Source organism: Sapajus apella, unplaced genomic scaffold (assembly GCF_009761245.1).
Source record: "Sapajus apella isolate SASKATOON/1434 unplaced genomic scaffold, GSC_monkey_1.0 scaffold181, whole genome shotgun sequence".
NCBI classification, from domain to species: Eukaryota; Metazoa; Chordata; class Mammalia; order Primates; family Cebidae; genus Sapajus; species Sapajus apella.
In genome coordinates, this window is record NW_022437121.1 from 85,089 (window position 1) to 110,352 (window position 25,264).

The 25,264-nt window shown below is 53.9% G+C and overlaps 1 protein-coding gene and 1 long non-coding RNA gene across 2 annotated transcripts in view; both read left to right on the plus strand.

The window, feature by feature from the left end:
- The window catches only part of OSBPL5 (oxysterol binding protein like 5), a 62,252-nt gene that overhangs the window by 22,659 nt on the left and 14,329 nt on the right, over window positions 1-25,264 (plus strand). The window contains exons 4-15 of the mRNA XM_032268471.1: window positions 1,464-1,546; window positions 5,049-5,129; window positions 5,366-5,467; window positions 6,539-6,742; window positions 7,517-7,601; window positions 17,277-17,451; window positions 17,766-17,958; window positions 21,067-21,251; window positions 21,964-22,045; window positions 23,004-23,102; window positions 23,561-23,657; window positions 24,891-24,989. Of these exons, the coding sequence (XP_032124362.1) occupies window positions 1,464-1,546; window positions 5,049-5,129; window positions 5,366-5,467; window positions 6,539-6,742; window positions 7,517-7,601; window positions 17,277-17,451; window positions 17,766-17,958; window positions 21,067-21,251; window positions 21,964-22,045; window positions 23,004-23,102; window positions 23,561-23,657; window positions 24,891-24,989 (1,485 nt within the window). The remainder of the gene's footprint in view (window positions 1-1,463; window positions 1,547-5,048; window positions 5,130-5,365; window positions 5,468-6,538; window positions 6,743-7,516; window positions 7,602-17,276; window positions 17,452-17,765; window positions 17,959-21,066; window positions 21,252-21,963; window positions 22,046-23,003; window positions 23,103-23,560; window positions 23,658-24,890; window positions 24,990-25,264) is intronic.
- Window positions 12,028-13,723, plus strand: LOC116543115. The gene is made up of 2 exons (XR_004265474.1): window positions 12,028-12,990; window positions 13,044-13,723. It is a non-coding gene; the product is annotated as an uncharacterized LOC116543115 (long non-coding RNA).

Consider the following 25,264-nt stretch of genomic DNA (forward strand, 5'->3'; position numbering starts at 1 on the left):
CATAATAGAGATGGCCTTGCTGAAGGTCCCTTGGCAGGCAGGGGCACTGGACACCCGGTGGGGTAAACCCCACACCCTGTATTCTCTGCTGTCACGCTGACCCTGGCTGGAGCCTTAGAGGCACTTAGAGAGGCAGAGCCGGGGAAGAGAAGGGCCGGGTCCCAGCCTCGGGTCAGTTCTGGAGGGACTGGCAGTGCAGAGCACAGGCTGGGAGGGGCCTTTTCTGAGGAACGGTGACAGCAGGTCCCAGGCCAGGGGAGTGGGGTGGGTGTGGACAGGCTTCGAGGAGAAGGACAGCACTGGCCTCCTCCTGCCCAGGGCACCTGCACCCTGTCCCTTTGAGTGCTCAGGGCCTCCGAGCCCTCCCGGCCAGGAGGCAGCACTCTCAGGGGAGTGGTTTGCTGGCGGCCACAGGCCAGGCCCCCAGGACCGTATGAGAAAGCGAGCCCCGGGGGGAAGGGCTCCTGCTGGGCTCCCCAGCACCCGGCTTAGGGCGCGGCGCTCTGTAGGTGAGGAAGCAGGGCTCCCGGGTCGGGGAGCAGCCACCCCTGGCCAGGGGCCGCGGTGTTCTACGACTGAGTGGCCACGGTCCAGGACCTTCGGACAGAACCACTTCCTCAGGCCCTGTCCTGGCTTTTCCGGTCTTCGTCCCCACCTGGTCCCCGCCCTGGGCTGTCAGGGAAGGGCAGCTGTAGGCCCCAGGCCTTCTACTGGTCTGTGGGCATCTGTCCTCACAGCCAACCTGTTGCTGGCCTGTCACTGTGGCCTCGGCAGGATGGGGCTCACTCCAGCCCTCAGAGCCTCCAAGTCTCCGTGCCAGGGACCGGGGTGGGCCTCAGGCCTCCCCTGTGGGCATCCCCTCCTTCCTCGTGTCCATGAACCGTGCCTTGGGGAACTGGCTCCAAAGCAGACAGAGCCAGGGAAGGGGAGGCCGTTTCCCCAGGAGCAAATGCGGACACTTCGGGTCCCCTCCCTCACCCCTCCTTCCTCCTTACCCGGCCTGCCAGGGCGGGATGAGGAACAGCAGGGTGGGATGAGGGACAGGCTCTCCCTGCCAGAGCCCAGCATGAAGGGGCCACAGCATCTGGCCAGAGGGATGCACGGTCCAGGGTACCCAACCTGCCGTGAGCCTTTGAGACTGGATGCCACGTTCTCTGTCTGAAAACGGGGGCTCTGGCCTTACAGACATATGCACCCCATAGCAGGCCCAGGACGCCGGTTCCCGCCAGCTCCTGCCCCAGCTTCCTCCCCATAGGTCCTGGAGGCCCTGCCAGAGCTCCTGGTCACTGGTATTTATCACACCTCTCAGGCAGTGTCCTGCTGCTGCTGCCACCTCCAGCTGACTCCCTGCCCCGCCAGGGCCGCCCGCACCCACCCTGGCCTGCAGCACACCGGGCAGCGGGCCTGAGCAGCCCGGCCCCGCTTACCATGCCTGGGTCCTCACCCCCGCGGCTCTCTTGCAGGGAAGGACATGGAGCCCAATGGCCTGTCGCTGCTCAGGGATGAAGGGCCCCCGACCCCAATCTCCGCCACAAAGGTGCCACCGGTAAGAGCCTGGGCGTAGAAGCGTCCATGGGCCAGAGCCTGGCTTGGGGGACCACAGGAAATGGCTGGGGAAAAGGACAGCAGGGCAGCCAGCTGAGCCTGCCTTTCCGGCCCGTTCCGGGAAAACAGCTCCCAGTCCCAGGCCGTGCTGCTCCGGGAGGGCTGCCGCTGGAGATTCGTGCTGTTTTCACTCCTAGCTGTCGTGAGCGGTGCTTCTGTGAACACGCGTGTGCGTGTGTTTGAGTATCAGTTTTCAGTTCTCGCGGGTGTAAACCTAGAGTGTCATCGCTGAGTCACGTGGTCATTCCGTGACAATGCAGAACTCTCAGAATTCTGGTTAACTTTTGGAGGAACTGCCAAACTCCTTCCCAGAGGCTGCGGCATCTTCTGCGGCCACCCACGGCCACAGGGTTCCAGTTCCTCACCTCATCACCAACGCCGGCTATTTTCTGATTTGTTCTTTTCTGCATTATGACGGTAGCTGTCCCAGTAGGCACGAAGTGGCCTCTCACTGTGGGTTCAGTTTGCATCTCTAATGACGGGCAACGCTGAGGTCCTCGTGCAGCTCCTGGCCATTTGTATATACTGTTTGGAGAAATGTCTATTCCAGTTCTTTGTCCATTTTTGGAATGGGTTATTTGCCTTTTTGGTGCTGAGCTGTAAGAGTTCTTTATGCATTCCGAATACCAGGTCCTTACCCGACGCACAATTTACAGCGACTTCCTCCCATTCCGTAGGTTGTTCTAAATTATATCTTTAAATAATTTTTATAGTTTGCAAAGTTCTGGTGAGGTTGAAGTGCACGGTTCTGAGCAGCAGCTCCGATCTGTCAGGGCACTTCCTTATTGTACTGTGCACTGATGCACAGCAGCCTGAGGAGTGACGGAGGGCCCAGCGTGCCTGGACTGTGTGCCCACCTGGCCTGCGGGAGGGAGGAGTGGGAAGGCACTCTCTGCAGTGCCGGGCAGGGGCTGCAGTGACCAGACCCCAAAGTGCCATGCCCAGTTGGGGAGCAGGGGTTACAAGTGCTCTATCCTGTGTCCCCCAGCCTTGCCCCTGTCTTCCCCTGTGACCTGAAACATGCACAGCTCCATTCAGCTGCATCTGGTGGGAAGCGGGGCAGAGGGGAATTGGCAGCAGGTTCATGCGTCCATCCATCCATCCATCTGAGACGCTTGCCAAGCCCCAGCTGCCAGTGCGAATGGGTGCTAGGGTAGAAGCCTCCCCTGGTGGGAGCCGTAGACAGCCATCACCTCACCACAGAAACAGCTGTGAACGGCTGTGTGGCTGTATTGCAAAAGTCCTGGGCAGGCCAAGGGTGGTGTGTGTCACCAGGACCTGTGCCAGCAGGGCCATGAACTGTCCTGCTTCTGGGGAAGCAGCTCAGGGAGCCTAGGAAAGGAGCAGGGGCTACCCGGCCACAGGGAAGAGCATTCCAGGCTGGGAATAGCATGTGCCAAGGTAGCTAAGGGCACCGTGAACAAGACCCCATCTCAGGGGACTCCCAGGAGGGCAACTCAGGATACCTTCTCTGCCAGCTGGGGTCCCTGGAGGCCCGTCACCTGGCCAGGTCTGGGGCATGCCTCGTCACTCAAATCCAGCTCCTCCTCATCACTCATCATCACTCCAAGACTCCTTCCAAGTCAGAGCCCCCCAAGGGCCCGTCCTTTGCCCTTTTCGTCTTGTAAACCTGATGCTCTTACTTGGCTAAGACAGTGCCACACTGGAGCAACACTGCCTGTGTCCAGTCCCAGCTCACCTCCTTACGAGCTGTGTGACCTTGGGCAGGTGTCTGGACCTCTCTGCACAGGCTCTTCCTCTGCACAATGCTGATAATGATCACCACCTGAGCTGTGGCATCTAACGTGCTTACAGCCCCGCACGGATGGCAGAGCCACAGCACTCACTTCATCCCTGGCCCTTACCGGCTCTGTGGGCATCTTCACTGGCATCTTTACTTTCTAAGCTTGGCGTCTAAGGCCAATCCTGGCACCCAGCGCTGCTGGACCGCCAGTCCATGGAACCGTTCCGTGCCCTGACCCTTGCCAGCTCTTCACCTCTCTGTGCCTTGATTTCCCAGGCCGTAAAATGGGACAACAACCGGCCCCACCTCATGCATGGCTGGAGAATTCAGGGGGTGAATATGGGCAGCACCTGAGCAGGACCTGGTGTGTCCCAGCGGACAGGTGTTAGCTTCGTACTTGGCACCATCATGACTGGGTGGTGGGCGGGCACCAGCGCCTGGGGCTTCCAGCCAGGAGGAGGCCTGAGGGAGGCTTTCCTGGCCCTGGAGACTCTGCTGGAAAGTGCTGAGCGCCCGCAGACACCCAGCCAGAGCTGGGCTGGGCAGACACGCTTTCTCCGGGAAGGGTGAGGTGGCCCGGAGGCCCTGCCATGGCGCAGGCCCCGTTCCCGGTACTCAGCGCGCAGTTCAAGCGAGAAAGCAGCCGCAGACACGTGTGACGGACGGCACGCCTCTGCCAAGAAAACCTCCTTTAGGGACTCCACATTTGAATTTCACGTAATTTTCAGATCTCCCAAAATAGTCTTATGATTTTCTTTTTCAACTTACTGAAACTGTGGAAGCTGTTCTTAGCTTGCAGACCACAGGGAAGGAGTCTGTGGGGGCGGGGGTTGGGTCGTAGCTTGCTGTCTGGACTGCAGCCTTCAGACCCGCTTCTGTGTCCCAGCTCGTCCCTGCCAGGCCTCAGGCTCCCCATCTGCAGAAGAACCATGGCCCCTCCTGGCTCCAAGGTCCTGGGACTGCTGCCCTTGGCCCATGCAGTCAGCCACGTGCTGGGCACGGGTGCAGGCCTGGGCATTGACCCCTGCCCCCGGCTCCCAGGGGTGGGGCGGGTGCCCCCACTGCACACCCCCTACGTGTATGTCGGCCCTGCCCAGATCTGGGCCCGTGTAACGGCCAAGGCGGGTGTGCTGGGTACCGTGGGGGCGTGTGTTGGATACCGTGGGGGGATGGCCAGGCGGAAAAGTGGTTCTTTTGAGTGGGTGCAGGGCTGGCGTCCAGAGACCCAGCCTGAACGCTTGTGGCTACCATCTCCCGACCACCGCCAAGCTCCCCGGCTGCGAGCTCCACCCTCTGGCACCCTGACGCCTTCCTGAGGCCTCCCAGGTGTCCCCTCAAAAAGGGCTGTCCCTCAGGGCTCAGTCAGACCCGTGGGAAGTCAGCCCTGAACCCTGATGTTCACACGTTTTCCTACTTTCCGACTGCCCAGCCCTACATTGGCAGGTGCCCCAGGAGGGCGGGTCCCTTCCTGTCACCGGCATGTCCGTGGAGGGGCTCTAGTCGGCCACCCTTGTTCTTCCATCCCCCCGTGGCAGCCCTGGAAGTACTGGTGGGTGGGACAGAGGGTACCAGGCAGGAAGAGAGCGGAGAACCCTCTCTGACCTCTGCCCTCGTATGCTTGGCATCAGGCCAACCTGAGCTCCCAGCCCCAGACTGGCCCCAATGTCCTGTCCCTGCACCCTCTCTCTCTCTCTTGCAGGCAGAGTACAGGCTGTGCAACGGGTCAGACAAGGAGTGTGTGTCCCCCACTGCCAGAGTCACCAAGAAGGAGACTCTCAAGGTGAGCCTGGGCCCAGGGAGGGTACAGTCATGTCATTGTCAGACCGATGGCCACCAAGCCAGGGAGGTCGCCCTCCCCGCCCGTCAAAGGGAGGGGTACAAACTGCCCCTGGTCACCTCCATGCCCCCTGATTCCTCTCCTGTCCCTGCCCCTGGACCCAGCCCTGGGCTGCAAAGGGAGGAGCTGGGGCAACTCAGCGCCTTCTCCTATGACCCACCTCGGGTGCCCCGGCCCAGGCACAGAAGGAGAACTACCGGCAGGAGAAGAAGCGTGCCACGCGGCAGCTGCTCAGCGCCCTGACGGACCCCAGCGTGGTCATCATGGCCGACAGCCTGAAGGTAGGTGACACCTGGCCTCCGGCCGCCCGGGACACAACTCACCGAGCTGCTGCCATAACAAAGGACCACACACCCAGTGTGACTGAAAATGGTGGCAATTCACTTCCCTGCATCCGGCCGCATCACTGCAGCCTCTGCTCCGTCCTCACGCGGCCTTTGCTTACCCACCTGTGTCTCCCCCTTTTTATAAGGACACCGGTGGTAGGAATTAGGGCCGCCTTACTCCAGTGCAGCCCCATCTTCACCTGATTATGTCTGCAAAGACTCCATTTCCAAGTAAGGTGGGGCCTGGCCAGTGGGCAGAGGGTGCCAGGGAGGGAGGCATCGTTCCGGCTTCTGGGAGAGGACCCCACATCAGGGCCAGGTGTCCCGTGTTCAGACCTCACGGAGACTGTGACCATTCACTCAGCCTCTGAGCCTCAGTTTCCCCTTGTACACAGTGGGGGTAAAACTGCCCAACTCCAAGGCTGCCAGGCAGTACATACCAGATAAGTGTGCCCGCCCCTGGAGTCTGGAGAGCCTGGCTCAGGTGGGCTCCTTCTACCCACATACCAAAATTACGAATCAAAAGTTAGGTGCAAAAGTAAATATTTAGAATGAGAAAAGCAGTGACAACTAGTTTCAGAATGTACAGAGCCGCCAGTTACCGCAGCCACACCACTCATTGCTGGTTCGTCCCTGGGGGCCTTGATCTTGAACTTGACCTACATGAACCTTATAAGGAAATCCGTCCCTGCCGCCAAGTATTTCTTTGTATTTGCCATAGCACATGGGTTCCTTTTAAAACCTGGACGGGGACCCTGCCCTGAGTTCCACTCTGAGTCCTGGGGCACTGCCCGCTGTGGCTTGGCCCTTGCCTGGGCACAAGGCAGGCACAAGACACCACCCCAGGGAGTGGGTGGGGGGAGGCGAGGAAGGGGCCAGTTCTGAGCTGGTGTGAGGGAGTGAGGGAAGAGAAGGGCCCCTCGGCACCCCACCCTGGTCTGTGCCCGGCTCCCCACCAAGCCATTCAGATGCCCCAGGGGTGGTGGCACTGGAGGGCGGGCATTGACAGCAGCACCCTTCCTGCAGATCCGCGGCACCCTGAAGAGCTGGACCAAGCTGTGGTGCGTGCTGAAGCCGGGGGTGCTGCTCATCTACAAGACGCCCAAGGTGGGCCAGTGGGTGGGCACGGTGCTGCTGCACTGCTGTGAGCTCATCGAGCGCCCCTCCAAGAAGGACGGCTTCTGCTTCAAGCTCTTCCACCCGCTGGACCAGTCTGTCTGGGCCGTGAAGGTGCTGTTGGGGGGTGAAGTGGAAGACAGAGGCCCCCCACGGCTAAGGGGCTCGCCCTCGTTGGAGGGCGGACCCAGCCAGTTGTCAAGTCCAAAATGGGCCCCTCGGGGCCTTGGGCAGGTCTCTTACCTTCTTTGAGCTCCACGTGGGGCCGGGGGATCAGATGTGGTTCTGGGTCCTCTATGCGAAGCACACAGGAGGCTGCACAGACGTGGCAGGGTGGCAGCAAGGTTACCCCCACCCCTCACCCAGCTGCTGTCCAGGAGGGAAGACAGTGGCCACTCCCCAGGGGTGGCTGAGGAACAGCGCCCGGCCCTCACCCCTCCTAAGCTGGGGCAGCCCTGCCAAGTCTAACTGGGGTAGGAAGCCAGAGAAACCCGAGCACCTGGTTACATTGGATTTCAGAGAAACATCAGGGTTCTTTCACACAACTATGACCCCAGCTGTGCATGGGAAAACTTAACATCAACAAGCTACTGGTGGTTTCTCTGGGATTCAAATGTTACTGGGCATCCTGGGTGTGCATTTGCTGATTCTGGCCACCCCAAGTCAGGAGGCTCAGAGCTGAAAAGCTGAGGGCAGAGCACCCCCACCTCCCTGCCTCTCTGCAGCCAGGTGTCCACCTGGCCAGGTGCCTGGCCCCACCTGGTGGCCCCATGACCCTGGGGGTGTCCAGGTGGGCCTGGGTGTGGGTTCGCATGGTTCTGCCTGACCTGTCTATGCAGCTGGCCCTGGGTGCTGCCTTGGGTGACACCCTGATCTCTGTCTCTCCAGGGCCCCAAAGGCGAGAGCGTGGGCTCCATCACACAACCCCTGCCCAGCAGCTACCTGATCTTCAGGGCCGCCTCCGAGTCAGATGGTGAGTCCCCACCTGAAATGGCCCCCTTTTGAGGTTGTAGCTCAGGTACAGATGGCCCCAGTCCAGTCCCTTCTGCTGCCTGGGGCCAGCCTGAAGTCTGGCTGGGATAAGCGCAGCTCAGAGCCAGGCAGGCCTGCACTCACGGAGCCCCCACTCCTAGCCTCAGTTTCCCCATGGTAAAATGTGGCATGAAATTACCACCTGTGGCCCCGATGTTGTGAGAACCCAATGACCTTATAAATGCACCCATATAACAATTACTGAGCTCCAGCCACACGCCAGAGTGAACCCCAAACATCTGAGACAGGTCTCAGTTAATTTAGAACATTGATTTTGCCAAGGTTGAGGACACGCCTGTGACGTGGCTTCAGGAGGTCCTGACCATGTGTGTCCAAGGTGGTCAGAGCAGAGTTTGTTTTGACACATTTTAGGGAGACAGGAGACATCAATCAACACATGCAAGATGAATATTGGTTTGGACAGGAAAGGCAGGACAATCAAAGTGGGGAGGGGCTTCCAGGTCATAGGGAGATAAGAGACAAATGGTTGCATTCCTTTGGGTTTCGGATGAGCCTTTCCATAGGAGGCAATCAGACATGCATTTATCTCAGTGGGTAGAGGGGTGACTTTGCATAGAGTGGGAGGCAGGTTTGCCCTAAGCAGTTACCAGCTTGACTTTTCCCTTTTAAGCTTAGTGATTTTGGGGGCCCAAGATATTTTTCTTTCATATTTCCCCCCTTTTTCTTTTTTAAAATCTTTTGGAGAAAGCATTTTAGAAGAGAACGAGTCTCTGGTATCAGGTTCCATCTGATCTCTCGTGGCTAGGATGGTTTATTCATAGACAGGTGGGTCCCAAGTTATTAGGAAAGCTCATTTTTAGAAGGTTTGTGAAATCTCATGTCCTGTGAAGAGACAGTAGGGGAGGGAGGAAGAAAAACAACAACAAACAAAAGAACAATTCTGGGAAATGAATATAGGCCACATTACTCTGAAGTCCGTACATCAGTAGGCAGGTATGAAAGTGGTGTGTGTATGTAAATAGGTTGCTGTTCTTTTCTTCTGAAGTTTAAGTTGTCTAGCTTCAGTTCACAGGGTTTATGAAAGCACAGCTTAATCTTCAGTGACTCCAAATTAGGAAAAGTAGGAAAAAAAAGAAGGAAAAAAAATTGAAAACATTAGTTTGAAGACTTGTAGCCAACAAAAATTAGAATTTCATCCAAACTGTAGAAAATAACAAAAATTGAAAAACAGGCAAGACAAGAATCTAACAACAGCTGTACTGTAGTTTTTGAAACATAGTTTTTCTATCCAGCTTCCCATTTTAACTAAGGAGGAATCATGGTAGGACTCGTTTGCTTTATTATACTTGGCCTAATTATATACAGTGCACCAAGAATAATTATTTTTTTACATAGGCTTTTTAATTGGCTTTGATGGAACTTTGTTTCATAGAAGGAATCTCAGATAAGACTTTTGTAAAGCTGAATCCAGTCATGGATTTGTACCATTGAATGCCTATAAGTTGGGTGAATTATTGTCTTTTTGAGGTTTGAAGATAAATTTGGAGGTCCTGGGCCTGTCAGAAAGTGACACTCTTTACTTACACAGGTCAAGAGTCCTGTACATGGACTGTGTAGACAAAAGTATGAGGCCAGTTTTTCCAGGGGGCTTTCATTGGCTCTATAAGTCACATTTGAGTCCTTAAAGGAAAGCACATCATTCCAGTCAAAGCCTTAGTAAAATAACCAATTTCTCCAATTGTGTCCTGTAACAAATGAAAACAGATTTTTTTTTTTTTGAGACAGAGTGTCTCTCTCTTGCCAGGTGCCAGGCTGGAGTGCAGTGGCGTGATTTCAGTTCACTGCAACCTCTACTTCCCAGGTTCAAGCAATTCTCCTGCCTCAGCCTCCCAAGTAGCTGGGACTACAGGCACGCACCACCACGCCCAGCTAAGTTTTGTATTTTTTAGTAGAGACGGGTTTCACCATGTTGGCCAGGATGGTCTCGATCTCCTGAACTCGTGATCCACCCACCTCAGCCTCCCAAAGTGCTGGGATTACAGGCGTGAGCCACCACGCCCAGCCATGAAAACAGATTCTTATTGCACTTACGCAAATAACTGTATTGTCATAAGTCAGGAATACTCTCAAATAGTTTCCAAATTCTGTAGAAATCAGGTAGAGAGAAACAAATGTGCTCCAATTTTTTTCCATAGAAGTATACTTTACTCAATTGTTAAAAACTGTAAATACCTTAAAGTTTTCTTGACTCTGAAAAACAAAACAAAGTATCAGCAATGTTTTAAGCAAAAAGTCAAAAAGATTACTTCACATTTCTATTAGTTTAGTCCATGCAGTTAATTCCTGTTCTGCTTGATATTCATGAACATTTCAGCTCTCCATGAGTCCTGAAAGTTTTTCCTCTATTCTGATGTCACAGTCTATAAAGTTATTAGAAACCAGCATTCAAGAGCACCTGTTAGAGTTTAATAGCTGATTATAAAACCACCTTCTAAAGAAGACCAAAACAAGACAATAATTGTCTGTAGATGACAAAAAGTTTTAGGGCACCCATAGTCAAAGACACAATTGACAAGGAAATTTGCTTCCTCTGGCACAAAATAATTTAACATAACAATTATGATCATTACTGATAATGTTCATTAAGTCATATCAGAATTACAGGAATTTCCCATAATTTTGGAATACATATAAATGACATATTTATACAAATACACCCCAAAGAAAACCAAGCACCATTTTATATTTGATAATGCTTCCTGTGTAATTTTTGTACCAAATAAGCCAAATATGTCATTTTTGGACTTTAGGGAACCTATTAATAATATCTTAAAGGATTAGGTTAGAAAAAGACATAGTTTATAATTTGATTTTGGAAAGTTTGTTAAATATCAAAGGTTTAAAACACTTGATATAAAATAGGATTACAGATCATTGTAAAATAAGTCATTCATTTGACCAAAGTGATAAGGCTTTCAAAAAAAAAACATCAAACACCTTCATTCTTTGAGACAGGAAACTTAATTTTCCAAACAATAAGCCCTAATAACATCATGAAGCCAATTAGATCTGTTTTCCAAAATTACAATCTATAAAATTTTCATCCTGATCATAAGATATAACTTCCATAAGCCTTTATAACCTTTAATAAGGAGTCAGTTATTGTTTCAAGAAAACCTTGTTAATCTGACACAGAGGCCCATATTTTCATCAGTGTGACTTTGACATTAATGATTAATTTACAGAGAAACTGAATTTATTTTATCTCTCAAAGTTGGCTCTTATAATCTCACATGCCTATCTCTTTTGGGATAGTCCCTGGACCTTGAGGAGTTGAATAGCTTTAATTTCTGGCCCTGTGCCTCAGGAATGCAATTTATTTTGATTGGCATCTTCTACTGGGCCTGAAGATGAGGCTTTAATTGCTGTCAATGTTTAAGATTTAGCAGGACTTGGTGTTCATTTTAGACCCAGGAGTCAAATTCCTGTAACTCAATGTTGCAAGGACTTTAAAAGCACCTTTGGGAAGATACAAGGATGTAATAACTTTAATTAAAAAAAAAATTAATCTCAGTTTTTCCTAAGCAAAACAAACTTAATAATAACGGCATAGGAATTATTTCAATAAAATATAAAATCTGTTAGGCCAGTTATCAAAAGGCAAAAGAAAGTATCTTCTGCAATGCATAGAATATCATGTTAGAAGAAAACATTTTCTTTAAGAAAACGTTGTTAGTATCGGGCCACAAAAGGAAACAGAACCTGAGGAGGAAAACAGAGCTTAATATAAGCTGAAAGTAAGTTGAAGGGGAGTGTTACTATTGCATGCCTTTTAAAAGGGAAAAGAAAACTGAAACTGGTGAGAGGCAATAAAAGTTGAACTTTGAGTTAAAATTAAAAAATTAAAATCTCTTATAATCGATTAAGAGTAAATCAGCCCGTTAGGACAATGTCATTGTTCTAACCAATTCTTTAGTGTATAAGTGTTTGTTTTTTTACATCAAACCCAATACCTCTAAAGACCACTATAATTTCCATTTAATCATAGACAACTTGATCATATAAAAGGTTTTGGTGTTTTGTTTTTTTTAAAAACAGACCCTCTTATTGTGACTTACACAGACCATTCATGACATGCTTGGGCCTTCTTGTTTGTCCTGAGCCTCCCTCTTTCATAAACAACCAGTCATTTTACTCTAGGACTAAATTTACCATACCAGATTCTTTCTCATATGAAATTATTTCTCTTTAAGCTTTCTTATCAAAAAAACAAAAACAAAAGCCTTCTTTACACCTCTTTTACTCTTATTTCCTGGTTCTTTTTACCTTGTTTTATACGTGACCTTTAAGCTTTGAATTAGACAAAAATTGTTCACCTTTTTAAAAAGGACACGCTTTTGTTTTCAGAAAGAATATTTCCCTACAAATATATTTTTATTGGAAAATATTCAAACAGTGAAATATCTGTTATTTAACATAACTTTAGATTCTAAATTATGATGAGTTTGTCTACAAGTATTTATCCTATTACATTTACCCAATTATTTTAAACATTTACCTAGATTATTTATAAAAACTGCAATTGTCATTATTTAAAGTTATGGAACCACCATTGCAAAATTATAACTGAGACAGTGAAAAAGATTGACCTAACTGATGCAATCTTGCTTCTAACCTCCAAGCTAACCTTGTTCATTCCTGGGCAATGGTCGAACTAACTTTGGGAGAAACTTAGTTTATAGTTTAGCTGAAACAAAGACTATAACAGTTTATAAAATAAACCTTACTGCCTGTGGACTAGACCACCTAAAGCTACCAGATTAGAAGTTATGATAATCTTACTAAATTTAAGGGGTAGCTATTTTTATTAAACCAATATTAATGCCTTACTTATTAAAGATTATGCAAGCAAAGATCATTCCATCTTGGGCTGGGTTTATAGTTTCATAACCCCTATGCCAAATTTTGACACCTTATGGTATTTGTCAGGGATAAGTGTGAAATTGCTTGATTAATAAATGCAAACAAAATGTATGCTGGAAATTCTTAAGACATTTCTAATATTACTTTGCCAATAATTTTAAAGCTAGCTTATTTATTAAAGATTTTACTTAAGTTACATAAGCTTGAAAAAGCATTTAACTCATCTTTTTTCCACCGATAACATATTTGATTCAAGTGTGTTTCTTATCTAATAATTGATTCAAGCCAATAAGAGCCCTTTTATATATTTTCAGTAGTGAAACATTGCGTACACAACACATAAGTACATAGATATATTAGTTATGCCAATAGAGGTACATCTCATAGGTTTATAAAAACTTTTTTTTCCTATCTTAGACTTTCAGATTCTTGATAACCTGTTTCAGGTTATCAAGATAGGGAGTTGTCACCTAAAGATCTTTAAATTTGCATACGAAAGGAAACAACACAGGTGAAAATCAAGTAGCAAAATTTGTATCATTATTAGGTACAGAGAGAAGAAGTCTGGTGGTGCTAGAAGGAGACTAAAGATGGATGCCAAGTCAAACAAAATTACAGAAATCTATCATAGGCTTGCATAAGGAGACCAGTTTTATTTAGCCAGGGACTTCCTATCTTTTAACTGGATCTCTGAGCTCTGGGAAGAGCCCACAGGGAATCGTGGGTCTCCAAAAATGAGAATTATTATGAGGTTAGACACATGATGCTATTACAGTGCACTTAAAAATTTTTTTTTAAACAAAGACATTTCTAAGTGTCTAAACCACACTCTTCCTTAAAAACCCACGAGTAACCTCTGTTGCAATAACTATTTTAGTCAAACAAACAAACAAACGGGTAGCACACTACAAAAGTAAGCAATTTAATTGCTGAGATGAACTTGTCTGTTTACATTCTTGGGGTTTCATAAGAAGAAACAACTTTCTCCCCCGAAAAGAGTCTGGTGCCTTCTCCATTTTCTTAAAGGAACCCCAGGCTGTTATAAATTATTTTAGTTCCCCCATGCAGCAGAGGGCGCAAGAGAAAGGGAAGACAGCAAAAGTAAATGAAGAAACAGAATTCAGTCAACTGAGAAGAAAAAAACTTTTGCTCAGAAAAAGACAAGGTCCTAGGAGAAAACCAAAAACAAAACACGAAGGCCTTTTAAATGTAAACACATATATATGCACGCACGCACACACACACACCTTGGATGTTAGCTTTTAATTAAGCTGACTTTTAACCATTGATTTAAAAATGTATTTTTAAATCTCATTCCGTATTTCAACTAGGACAAATCGCTACTGTTTCAGAAGTACAGTCATTACTCTTGCAGTTTGGCCTGGCTAGTGAAAATGTGGCCATGTTATATAAATAAAGCCCCCTGGTAGTCAAAATCCAAATCTTTCCTCTTTTTTCCTTTCGCTGGCCATTTTTCTCCTCCCATCAGGGAATTTAGCCACTTCAGAGGCCTTGTTCCCCATAATTTGGAACTTCCTTCAGATTTGACCAAGTCAGAGAGAGTTCAATGGGAAAAAGACCAAAACAACAAAAACAGAAACAATCAAAAAAAAAAAAAAAAAAACCAGTTAAGCAAAACAATCGCATAACTTAGACGATTGCTGAGCGCTCTGATGGTCAGGGGAAATGACGACCAGCTGGATCTTAATCTTAAGTTTAGCCGAGACAAACCGCAATTCAGTTACGAACCTAGGGATGGGTCTCAGGCTGAAAACTACTCTCCACCATCCTAGAAGCAGGAAAAGAAAAAAACGCTTCCTCTTCCCTGTTGGAAGCCAGCTCAAACTCCATAAAGGAGTTACCTGTGTTCCATCATCATGGAAGCAGGAAAAACTTGCTGCCTTGTGTTGGAAGCAAGCAAGACTCCAAAAGGAGCAGTTGTACAGGAAAATAAGCTTCAGCTGTCAACTGGATTTTGGGAGATCAGGGATTCTCTGGAGGGGGTGCTTCCAGGCCTCAGCAAATGGTCTTTTTGGTTCGAGCCATAAAGTTAGTTCAAGCTGGTACCACGCGCCAGTGGGAGACTTCTCAACCATCCGGGGCACCTCCACTCAGAACCCCTCAGTGGTCACCAAAATGTAAACCCCGAATATCTAACACAGGTCTCAGTTAATGGAGAAAGTTTACATTGCCAAGGTTGAGGACGCGCCCGTGACGCAGCCTCAGGAGGTCGGAGCACAGTTCGATTTTATACATTTTAGGGAGACAGGAGACATTAGCCAACACATGTAAGATGAACGTTGGTTTGGTCCGGAAAGGGGCAAACATCAGGCAGGGAGGGCAGCTTCTGGTCACGGGTAGATGAGGGACAAATGGTTGCATTCTTTTGCATTTCTGGCTAGTGTCTCCAAAGGAGGCAATCAGATACGCGTCTATCTCAGCAGAGGGGTGACTGAACGAAATGGGAGGCAGGCTGGCCCCACGCCAACCCAGCTTGAGTTTTCCTTTTGGCTTAGTGATTTGAGGGGCCCAAGATTTTCCTTCCACACCAGGCACCATTGAAGCAACAGGTTCTACTGTTACCATCTACATGAGGCAGATGAGGAAACTGAGGCACAGGCAAACCGCCAGCAAGAAAGTGCTAGAGCCTGGACGTGAATGTGAATTTCCCTGACTCCCAACTGCATTCCACGCTGTTGGGGTGTGCCGCGTGGTGGCTCAGGCAGCTGTGGCCGTGGGGATCCCGCACCTCGAGTGATTCCCTCTCCCCGGGGCCTCGCGATAACCTGGGGCTGGAGCCCGGCCCCACTGCGCCCTCCAGTGGCTGCTCTGGGTAAACGGTGGCTGTACCTCCTCTAACCCCAGGGTGGTGCTTCCCAGAGCCGCAGGATGAGGGGCTCCCATCCCACCAGCGACGCAGACCTAAGGCAGCCTGGCCTCAGCCTCGGGTGCCTCTCAGCTTGGAGTTGTGGTGCCACATCACCCTCGTGGTCAAATGCCACATCTGTGCTCCCTCCCAGGCCATCCTGAGTCCCCTACAAAGGCCCCCAGATGGACAGGGCAGCCCACAGCCTCTGTGGTCATGGGTGAGGTGGATAACCAACCATCAGATAAGGCAGGTCGGGCTGAGGCGTGAGCTGAGCCCCCGATAGGATGGGGGCCGCCATTCAGGAGGAAGGATGTCCACAGCCCCTGTGGGTATCAGGGTGGGCTTCCAGGAAGAGGAGGAAGAGGCCTTGGAATGAGCTTCAAAGGAGATGCATAACATTCAGGATGTCTAGTCCTGTGGCAACCACAAAGCCCATGTGTTTGGCCAACTTGGCCGTTGTGACCTCTCCAGCTCCCTGCCCCAGCCCCCACCCCAGTGTTCAGCCCAGGCTTGACCACTCTGGCACCAACCAAGCCTGCAAGGGAACCAGCAGGATCCCAGATATCTCCCCACCCCAACGAAAAGGCCAGCTCTAGAGACCCAGGAGCCACTGTCTAGGTGCGCCCCTCCGCACACTGGACCCTAGGGACACTCCAGGGAGAGCAGGATTTCATGGATCTGAAAGTGAGGGAGGGAAACTCACCGTCTCCAGGAGCTCCGAAAGGCAGAGGCTCGGAGAGGCACAGACCCGCCCCCAATGCTCCCACCTAGCATGACCCAGAGGCCAGGCACGGTGGCTCGCAATCCTGTAATCCCAGAACACTGGGAGGCCGAGGCGGGCAGAACACTTGAGGCCCAGAGGTTGAGACCAGCCTGGCCAACATGCTGAAACCCTGTCTCTACTAAAAAGACAAAAAATTGCAGGCACCTGTAATCCCAGCTACTGGGGAGGCTGAGGCAGGAGAATCGCTTGAACCCAGTAGGTGGAGGTTGCAGCGAGCTGAGACAGCCCCACAGCACTACAGCCTGGGTGCCAGAATGAGACTCCATCTCAAAACAAAACCAGAAAAAACCCACACTTATTAATAGTGTGACTTGTCACAAGCCACTGCAAGATGCTCTTGTGAGTGTGGGGACTGCTGTTAGTGAACACACCAGGACATAGGTGTCACCCAGGTGGACACATGCCCCACAGGAAGACCCTTGAGTGCTGCTGTCACCCTCCCCAGGAAGGCAGCAGGGCTCAGGGCCCAGAGCAGGGCTTGGAGGAGGCCAGCTGTCGACTGGCCTCTGCCCCCACCGCTGTCCACAGACCCTCTGGGCAGCCTCAGGCAGGGCTCCTCCCTGGTGTGCAAGCCCCTCCTCAGCCCTCCCCACACTTCTGCCTTGACTCCAGGCTCTCAGGAGCTCCCAGCACCCCGGCCTCTGCTTCCCAGTGAGGGAGGACCCTCCTCCCTGACTACACCTGCAGAAACCTGAGGGTGGCTCCAGTGTGACCTGGAGGGGTCACTTACCACGCTGGCCCCTCAGCAGCCATGTGGGTGGTGGAGGTGGGTGAGGCTGTGCTGTGAGCATCCCCAGGCGCCTCTGCAGGACTGCCTCCCCAGCACAGCTGTCCCCAGGCTGCACCTGCCTGCTCGGGAAGTCCTCAGTCCCCAGGGGCTCCCATGTCCACACCCACACAATCTGCAGCTGGATGCGGGTGCAGGAAGGGAGGGGACCCAGGGACCCAGTCCCTGCTGGGTCTGGGGTGGAGGGGGTGGGTCCCTGAACGGTCAGAGTGAGGGGAGCCTCCCGGTGACTCCTTGGGTGTGGGGGACGTAGAGAGGTGGGTGGGGCCTGCTCACCCCGTGTCCCCCGCAGGCCGCTGTTGGCTGGACGCCCTGGAGCTGGCCCTGCGCTGCTCTAGCCTGCTGAGACTGGGCACCTGCAAGCCGGGCCGAGACGGGGAGCCGGGGACGTCGCCAGACGCATCACCCTCATCGCTGTGTGGGCTGCCAGCCTCGGTCACCGTCCACCCAGACCAAGACCTGTTCCCGTGAGCGAGGCGAGGGCACAGGGGGTGGTGACTCATGGGGTCTCCTTGCAGGTGAGGAAGACGGGCAGAGGACAGCCCAGCCTCCACTCTGGTGGGCTGCAGGGCTGCAGGCAGGGGCGCGTTCATTGCAGCGTACCCTAGAGCCTCGGCTCCTTCCTCTATAAAATGGGGCTAATCGTGTCAAACGTGGGTTGTGGAGGTTATGACAGGCCGGAACGCAGGGGAAGCGCCCAGCATCGTGGGCTGGGAGGCCCAGAGGGGTATGGCAGGGTGTCACCCTTGACAGGGACCCACTGGCACCATCCACCTTCCAGACTGAACGGGTCTTCCCTGGAGAACGACGCATTCTCAGACAAATCAGAGAGAGAGAACCCTGAGGAGTCAGATGCCGAGACCCAGGACCACAGCCGGAAGAACGAGAGCGGCAGCGACCAGTCGGAGACCCCGGGGGCCCCGGCACAGAGAGGGACCACCTATGTGCAGCAGGCCCAGGAGGAGCTGGGGGAGGTGAGAGCCCCAGCCCCTTGATCTGGAAGCAGAGGTAGCCACGCCTCATCCTGGGGAGAGCCCCTGGGGCCCAGGGGGTGGCTTTTGTCCCCATCACTTGGCAGTGAGTCTGGGAGCTGTCTGTTAGGTAAACAGGCTCCTCCCCTCTTCTGAAGAGGCGGCCTCTGGCTGGCTGGGATGCAGATATGGGATGGGCAGGGGCAGCTCCCTTCTCAGGCTGGAATTCACTGGCCGGAGAACCAGAGGTTCTGGAGGGGCCCTTGACCCCTTCTGGGGGGCGGCCCTACTTCCTGGAGGAGCACAGTGGAGGGCATGCAGGGCGTGGGTCCCAGGCTTACAGGCACCTGCATACCTGCTGCTCCCCGGGCCCTGGGACAGCCGTGAACGAGACAGAGCTGGGCCCTGGGCCCTGGTGTATGGGCAGCAGGAAACACAGACAAGAAACCCGCAAACACGGGAGGAGGCTGGGGAGCAGCGAGGGGACGATCGGGCCGGGGACTCTCTGAAGACGTGAGGAGAGGGAGGATGGCATTCTCAGAAGAGGGACCGTCACCAGTGCAGGAGGCCGAAGCAGGTGCGGGCGGCGGGCGGTGGTGGCAGTGTCCCAAGTGCACACCCTCAGATGAACAGCCAGGGCGCTGACTCCCCGTAGCCAGAGAGAACGCACGTGGCCCTGGGCACCGTGGGGCATCTCAGGAAGGGGAGTCCAGAGGAATCACAGGATCTGAGCTTCCACTGGGTGACTTGGGCACAGGCCGAGGAAGCCAGGCTGTGCTCTGGTGTGGGTGCTGTCAGGAACAGGAGGCTCTGTGATCTGGGATCTTGTCATTCTCATCTGGGAAGTCGGACAGGAGGAGCAAGGCCATGGCTGTCACTGAGGGCAACAGACAGTCCTGGTTTCAGCAGGAAGGGGGATTGCGGTCCCTGCTGCTGTCTGGGCAAGCATCGTGTTCACATCTTGCTCTGCAGGGACACAGAGCGGGGCATCCGTGGTCTGTGGAATTCCTTGTGTTCAGTAGAACACCGTGGCCTCCCTGTGGCTGCTGTTCCCACAGAGCTCAGGCTCCTGTGCAGGGATGGGAAGGGTAGGATGCGCCTAGGGGGAGTGGACCGAGGGCCCGGGGACCCTTGGGCTGAGAGTGTTGGGGAAGCCACCAGCGGGTTATGCAGGGCCCTCAGGACAGCCGAGGGGCAGAGGTGGACACCGGGCCACCTGTAGGAAAGAGTCATTGTGGGGAGAGAGCTGAGGGCACCCTGGACCCAGCTGTGATGGAGAAGGGAGAGGTGGTAGATTCAGGGTCTTTGGAAGGTGGACTGGGCAGATCCCAGCCAGAGCGCAATGCGTGATGCTGCTGTGAGCCAGGCACGGTGGGCTGCTGCAGTGTGAGCCCGGGGCTCTGGGCAGAGACCTGGGCATGAGGGCATGGGGCGGGCAGCCAAGGGGTGCCCAACCTTCAGAGGCCGAGCACAAATACGGCTTCACAGAGGTGGGCAGGGAGGCAGGAGGAGGGGTTGCAGGGCCAGCAGTGCTGAGAACCAGGGCAAGATGAGAAGAGGGGGTGACGGCTGGATCGGTGAGGGGTGGTGGGGACCTGCACCAAGACAGCCTCAGTAGACAAGAGGGCAGAGGCCTGGAGGAGAGGGCTCAGGAAGATGACGGGCACGGACAGAGCTGGAGGGTCCCTGACAGCCGAAGCTGCCCACCATTTCCATGCCCCAAAGCTGGCTTGGAAATCAAAGCTATGGCACTGGGCCCCCGGCCCCTCATGGGCCAGCCCCTCACAGGGTCAGACCTGGCTCCTGGGTGCCACACATACCCTCCACTCGGTCAGTGCCACAAGAATCTGTATGTGGCCAGGAAGGCACAAGAGAGGTGGAGCCACTTGCCTGAGGCCACCTGGCAGCAGGGGCGAGGTCCTGACTCAGACTGCACCCCATCTTGCCCCCTCCCCTGGGCAGCTGTTGTCAGGCTGGACATGCAGACAGCCCTGGGTTCAGATCTCGCCTGTGCCAGGTACCAGCTGTGGTCCTAGGCAAGCCACTTGTCCCCTCTGTGGAGGGGAGGACCGGTGTCCCCGTACCCTGTGGCTACAGTGAGGTGCAAGTCTGCAGTGAGAAATGGGAGCCCTGTCACCCCAAGTCACGTGTTCAGCAGCTGTGTGAGGGTTAAATGTCTCAGGAGGGGAGGAGGTGAGGGGGCCTTTGTGAGGGGCTCACAGGCTTCAGAGGGGACAGATGAATTTATGGCACTCATGACGGTTTTGTGGGTACAGGCTCACCTCCAAATTCATCCAGTTGTCTACATTCAATATCTAAAGCCTTCTGTATACCAATCATACCTCAATAAAGTGGTTAAAAAACAGAAAAAGAAATATAATTTTTTTAAAAAATGGAAGAGCAGGCTGGGCACGGTGGCTCATGCTTATAATCCCAGCACTTTGAGAGGCTGAGGCAGGTGGATCATAAGGTCAGGAGTTTGAGACCAGCCTGTCTAATATGGTAAAGCCCCATTTCTACTAAAAAATAACAAAAATTAGCTGAGGCGTGGTGGTGCACATCTGTAGTCCCAGCTACTCAGGAGGCTGAGGCAGGAGAATCGCTTGAACCCTGGAGGCGGAGGTTGCAATGAGCCGAGATCGCGCCACTGCACTCCAGCCTGGGTGACAGAGTGAGATTCCATCTCAGAAAAGAGGAAGAGCGGGTGAAAGCCCTGCTCTCCAGGGAGCTGTGAAGACAGGGTGGGCGGCAGCCTCTCTGTTCCCTGGGCCCCGGGTCCCACGAAGCACAGATGCGTTTCAACAGCAGGTGCTGAAAGGCTGTATCCTGCCCTTTGAGGGGGGCAGGGCATGGGGTCCCTGGGCCAGGAGCAGAGACAGGAGCAGGCCTGGATCAGGGCTGTGGGTGCCCCAGGGGCAGGGTGGAGACACATTGCGAAGAGTTCACATCTGACGGGGCTGAGTTGGCCCCATGAGGCCACGGGGACCAGGCCAGGGGTTTACACCCGAAGGGGTGGCAGGTGCAGCCTCCTCCAGCCAGAGCTGCCACTGCCCCGCCACCCTTCCTCGAGGCTCCTCCACGCAGGCCCTGACTGCAGCCTGTGTGCCGCAGCTGGGCGAGGAGTCCCAGGTGGAGACGGTGTCGGAGGAAAACAAGAGTCTGATGTGGACCCTGCTGAAGCAGCTGCGGCCGGGCATGGACCTGTCCCGCGTGGTGCTGCCCACCTTTGTCCTGGAGCCGCGCTCCTTCCTGAACAAGCTCTCCGACTACTACTACCATGCAGACCTGCTCTCCAGGTGAGCGCCACGCCGGGAGGGCGCCCCACACCTCGTCCTGCATCTGCAGGAGACTCGCAGCCCCTCAGCCCCTGCCTCCCCTGTGGGGGCTTCCAGAGTCCCCTGGCTGATCTCAGCCCACTGTTCCTTCAGCCCTCCCCTCCCAGGGGGCCCTGTCTCCAAGGCGGGCCTGGGAGGAGCTGGTGGAGACGGAGTATGGTTCCCTCAGGGCCAGGGCCATCCCTGGTGAGAGGGGGCTCAGTCCCAAGCACCTGCCATGCACCCTGCACCCTCAAGCTGGAAGGGATGGGATACAGAGGAGGGAAGGGGGTTGCAGAGTCTAGAAGCAGGTTGCACAGGATGGAAGGGTCTGCAGAGGCCGGAAGGGGCTGCAGAGGCTGGAAGGGGCTGCAGGCTTGGGAGCCAGGTAGAGGGAGCAGGGTGGGGACAAGAGTGTGGGCGGGGTGCTTCCTGGAGGTGGGGGCACCCTGGCACCCTATGTGAGCAGTGCCCTCTCTGCCCCAACGTGGGGCAGCCCCGGCACTTTCTGACTAGAAGAACCCACTTCCCTGGAGAAAATTCTCCTGCTTGGCGTGGCCAGATTACCTGGGCCAGGCAGCCTGTTTCCAGCTGAGTGGGTGGAGGTTGGGGTGGTAGGAGGGAGGGGTCAGGGAAAGGGAGGGTGGCCCGTAGCCTCCAGAGCGACGGTCAGCATTCTCCCACCCCATGGCAGGGCCGCGGTGGAGGAGGACGCCTACAGCCGCATGAAGCTGGTGCTGCGGTGGTACCTGTCTGGCTTCTACAAGAAGCCCAAGGTGAGCCCCTGCCAGCCAGGGAGGGTGGGGCTGCGGCCCACGGGTCTGTCTGCTCAGTCCTCGTCCCTTGGCGCTTTCCCTTGTCCCCGGACCGCCCCTACTCCACATGGCCTTGAGGGACCCTGGTTACCCCACAGAGGGCCCAAGTCCTTGGTGATGGGGGGCAGGGCCCCACTTCCCACAGAGGGGTTCTGGGTGCCTCAGGCCAGGCCCCCAAGAATGGTCTCAGTTCCCTGAAGGGCCCAAGCTGGACCCCTTCCTTATCCCCCAAGAAAACAGCCTCAGGCTGTGTTAGAGATGGTGCCAAAAGACAGAGGCTTTCAACCTCGAACCTCAAGAAGCCTTTGGGACCTGTGGTTTTTATAAATTTTTAGCCATGGTGCCCCCTTTTAGAACCAGAAACCCAAGACTCCAATGACAGCAGACTGCTCTGGTTATAGTGAGGGACAGGGGCCTGCAGCTCCCCTGACCTCACCACAGAGCCCTGGAGCTCCCTGGGAAGCAAGTTTGAAAACCACAATCCTGGTTCCACTTCTTCATTGTGCAGATGGGGAAACTGAGGTGCGGTGAGGGGAAATGATGGCCCGAGTCACACAGCAGGTGTGGGGCGGAGGCGGGACTCCTGACTGCCTGGTGCCCTCCGTGGCCTTCAGCAGGCTGCGTTCAAGCTACACCCAAGGTCCAAGGAGAGTGTGACAAGGTCGGGGTCTTGTGTTCCTCCTCCAAGCTAAGAAGCGGACAGGATTCCCCTGAGGCTGTCCCCCAAGAATGTAAACCACAGGCAAAACAATCACCCCAAATCAGAAGTGAGGTGCTGTTCCCAGATGCTAGCAGCAAACCAGGCCAGCAGGCAGTGGGCAGCCCACCCACGCTGCCCCTCAGGCCACATCCCTCACCTGCTCTGCACAGCGGGACCCTTACCCGCCCAGTTCCTCACACGAGTCTCTGTTGTGTGCAGGGAATCAAGAAGCCCTACAACCCCATCCTGGGGGAGACCTTCCGCTGCTGCTGGTTCCACCCCCAGACTGACAGCCGCACGTTCTACATAGCAGAGCAGGTAAGAGCCGGTCCGCTGCACCCCGCCTGGGGGCTGAGCTTGTGGGGACGGGACCCTAGCAGCAGGCAGGAGCAAGCATGGCCCCGAGGGCCCGCTTCCTAGGCACCCCACATCCTGCCCAGCAGAAGGGCTGTGGACCCCGCTGCTGCCAACAGGGATTCTCGCAGAAGGTGCAGACACCTCCATGGCTGTGGCAGCAGACAGCATCTCCCTAGGGAGAGGACAGAGCATCCCATCTCTCAAGAGGGGCTTCTGGGGCAGTCAGGGCTCCTGAGCCCCACATTGAAGCCTGCCTGCCCTGGGCGTCGTGAGCGAGAGCCAGGAAAGCCCCTACCCGAGTCCTGGGACGGGGATGGGGGTGCATCCGGGACAGGGAGGGGTTTTCTTTGAAGCTGGGCTCCTGCTGCCTGGGATTACCTGTTTCTGAGCTGTTTCCAGAGCCGCCTCTCTGCACACAGGTGTCCCACCACCCGCCCGTGTCTGCCTTCCACGTCAGCAACCGGAAGGACGGCTTCTGTATCAGTGGTAGCATCACAGCCAAGTCCAGGTTCTACGGTGAGGAGGTCACCCCGGGCGCCCCTGGGGCTGCAGGAGCCAGTGGGCCAATGTCTCAGCTGGGGGCCGTGTGCCTGTCCCTCCCAGCCCTCGTAGTCAGACCACCATGGTCAAGTGCTCACACCCGGGCATCAGGCAGAGCTTGCCCGCAGCTCCCCTGAGCTGAGAGTGGGCACCTTTTGTAGAGACGCCTTGAGAACTGAGAGAGGCATCTGCGTGGAAAGGTGTGGACCAGGGCTGAGCAGCCCCAGAGCGCTGCGTGGCTGTGTGAATCCGCTAAAATGAAACTTAAGGCCGGGCGCAGTGGCTCACGCCTGTAATCCCAGGAGGAGGTCAGGAGTTCAAGACCAGCCTGGCCAACATGGCAAAACCCTGTCTCTACTCAAAATATAAAAATTAGCCAGGCGTGGTGGTGGGCGCCTGTAATCCCAGCTACTTGGGAGAATCGCTTGAACCCAGGAGGTGGAAGTTGTCATGAGCAGAGATGGTGCCATTGCACTCCAGCCTGAATGACAGGGTGAGACTCTGTCTCCAAAAAAAGAAAAAAATGAAACTGAAACCAAAGACTTTCTGCGGCCACATCACAGCGCTCAGTGTTGGCCCCAGAGTGGTACAGGGAGGGGATCTCTGGTCTTCGCAGCAGCCCCACTGGACTGCACTGCTCTGGCGCCTGGCAGCTGCAGGTGCGCAGAAAGTGGCCATTTCCATGTCTTCCCATCAGTCGTACGTTTCCCATCAGTTCCATCATGGGTGGGTGTGTGCCGGTTGCCGCTGTGCACCTAGCTGTCCTGGGTGTGTGGAAGACTAGGAGGGGCCCACATGCCACTGCCCTCCAGGTCAGCCCACCTTTTCCACCTCTGTCCTCTCCTCACTGGCCGTGCCCCTGACTCGGCCCTTCCACAGGGATGTTTAAAGTCTGAGGGGGGACTCAGGCAAGTTTGAAAAGGTTTGCAGCCTCCACCCTGAGAATCTTCACTATTGTGACTGCAATAAACCACTAACAAGTCAAAGATGAAACGACTTCTCAGTGCAGATGTCTCGTACACACCGGACGGAGATTTGACAGAATCTCAGGCCCGGGGAGGTTAAGTGACGCACCCGCAGTCGCACTGCTGGAGGTGCCAGGAGCGCGTTCGGCTGATGGAAGGAACTCTGACCCTGTGACTTAGGGGCGGCCGCAGGTGTGAAGGGGCTGTCTGCACTCACTGGTCCTTCTGTCTCTTGTCTCTGCAGGGAACTCGCTGTCAGCTCTGCTGGATGGCAAAGCCACGCTCACCTTCCTGAACCGAGCAGAGGATTACACCCTCACCATGCCCTACGCCCACTGCAAAGGTGAGAGGCTCAGCTACCCACCCCAAGGGCAGAGCCAGGCTCCTCCCTCAGTGACATTGGCTGGTGATAAACCCCTTTAGTTATTTGTTGGAAGGTATCTTTACTTCACCTTCACTTGCCCATGACTGGCGATGTTTTTTTTTTTTTTGAGATGGAGTTTCGCTCTTTTTACCCAGGCTGGAGTGCAATGGCGCGATCTCGGCTCACTGCAACCTCCGCCTCCTGGGTTCAGGCAATTCTCCTGCCTCAGCCTCCTGAGTAGCTGGGATTACAGG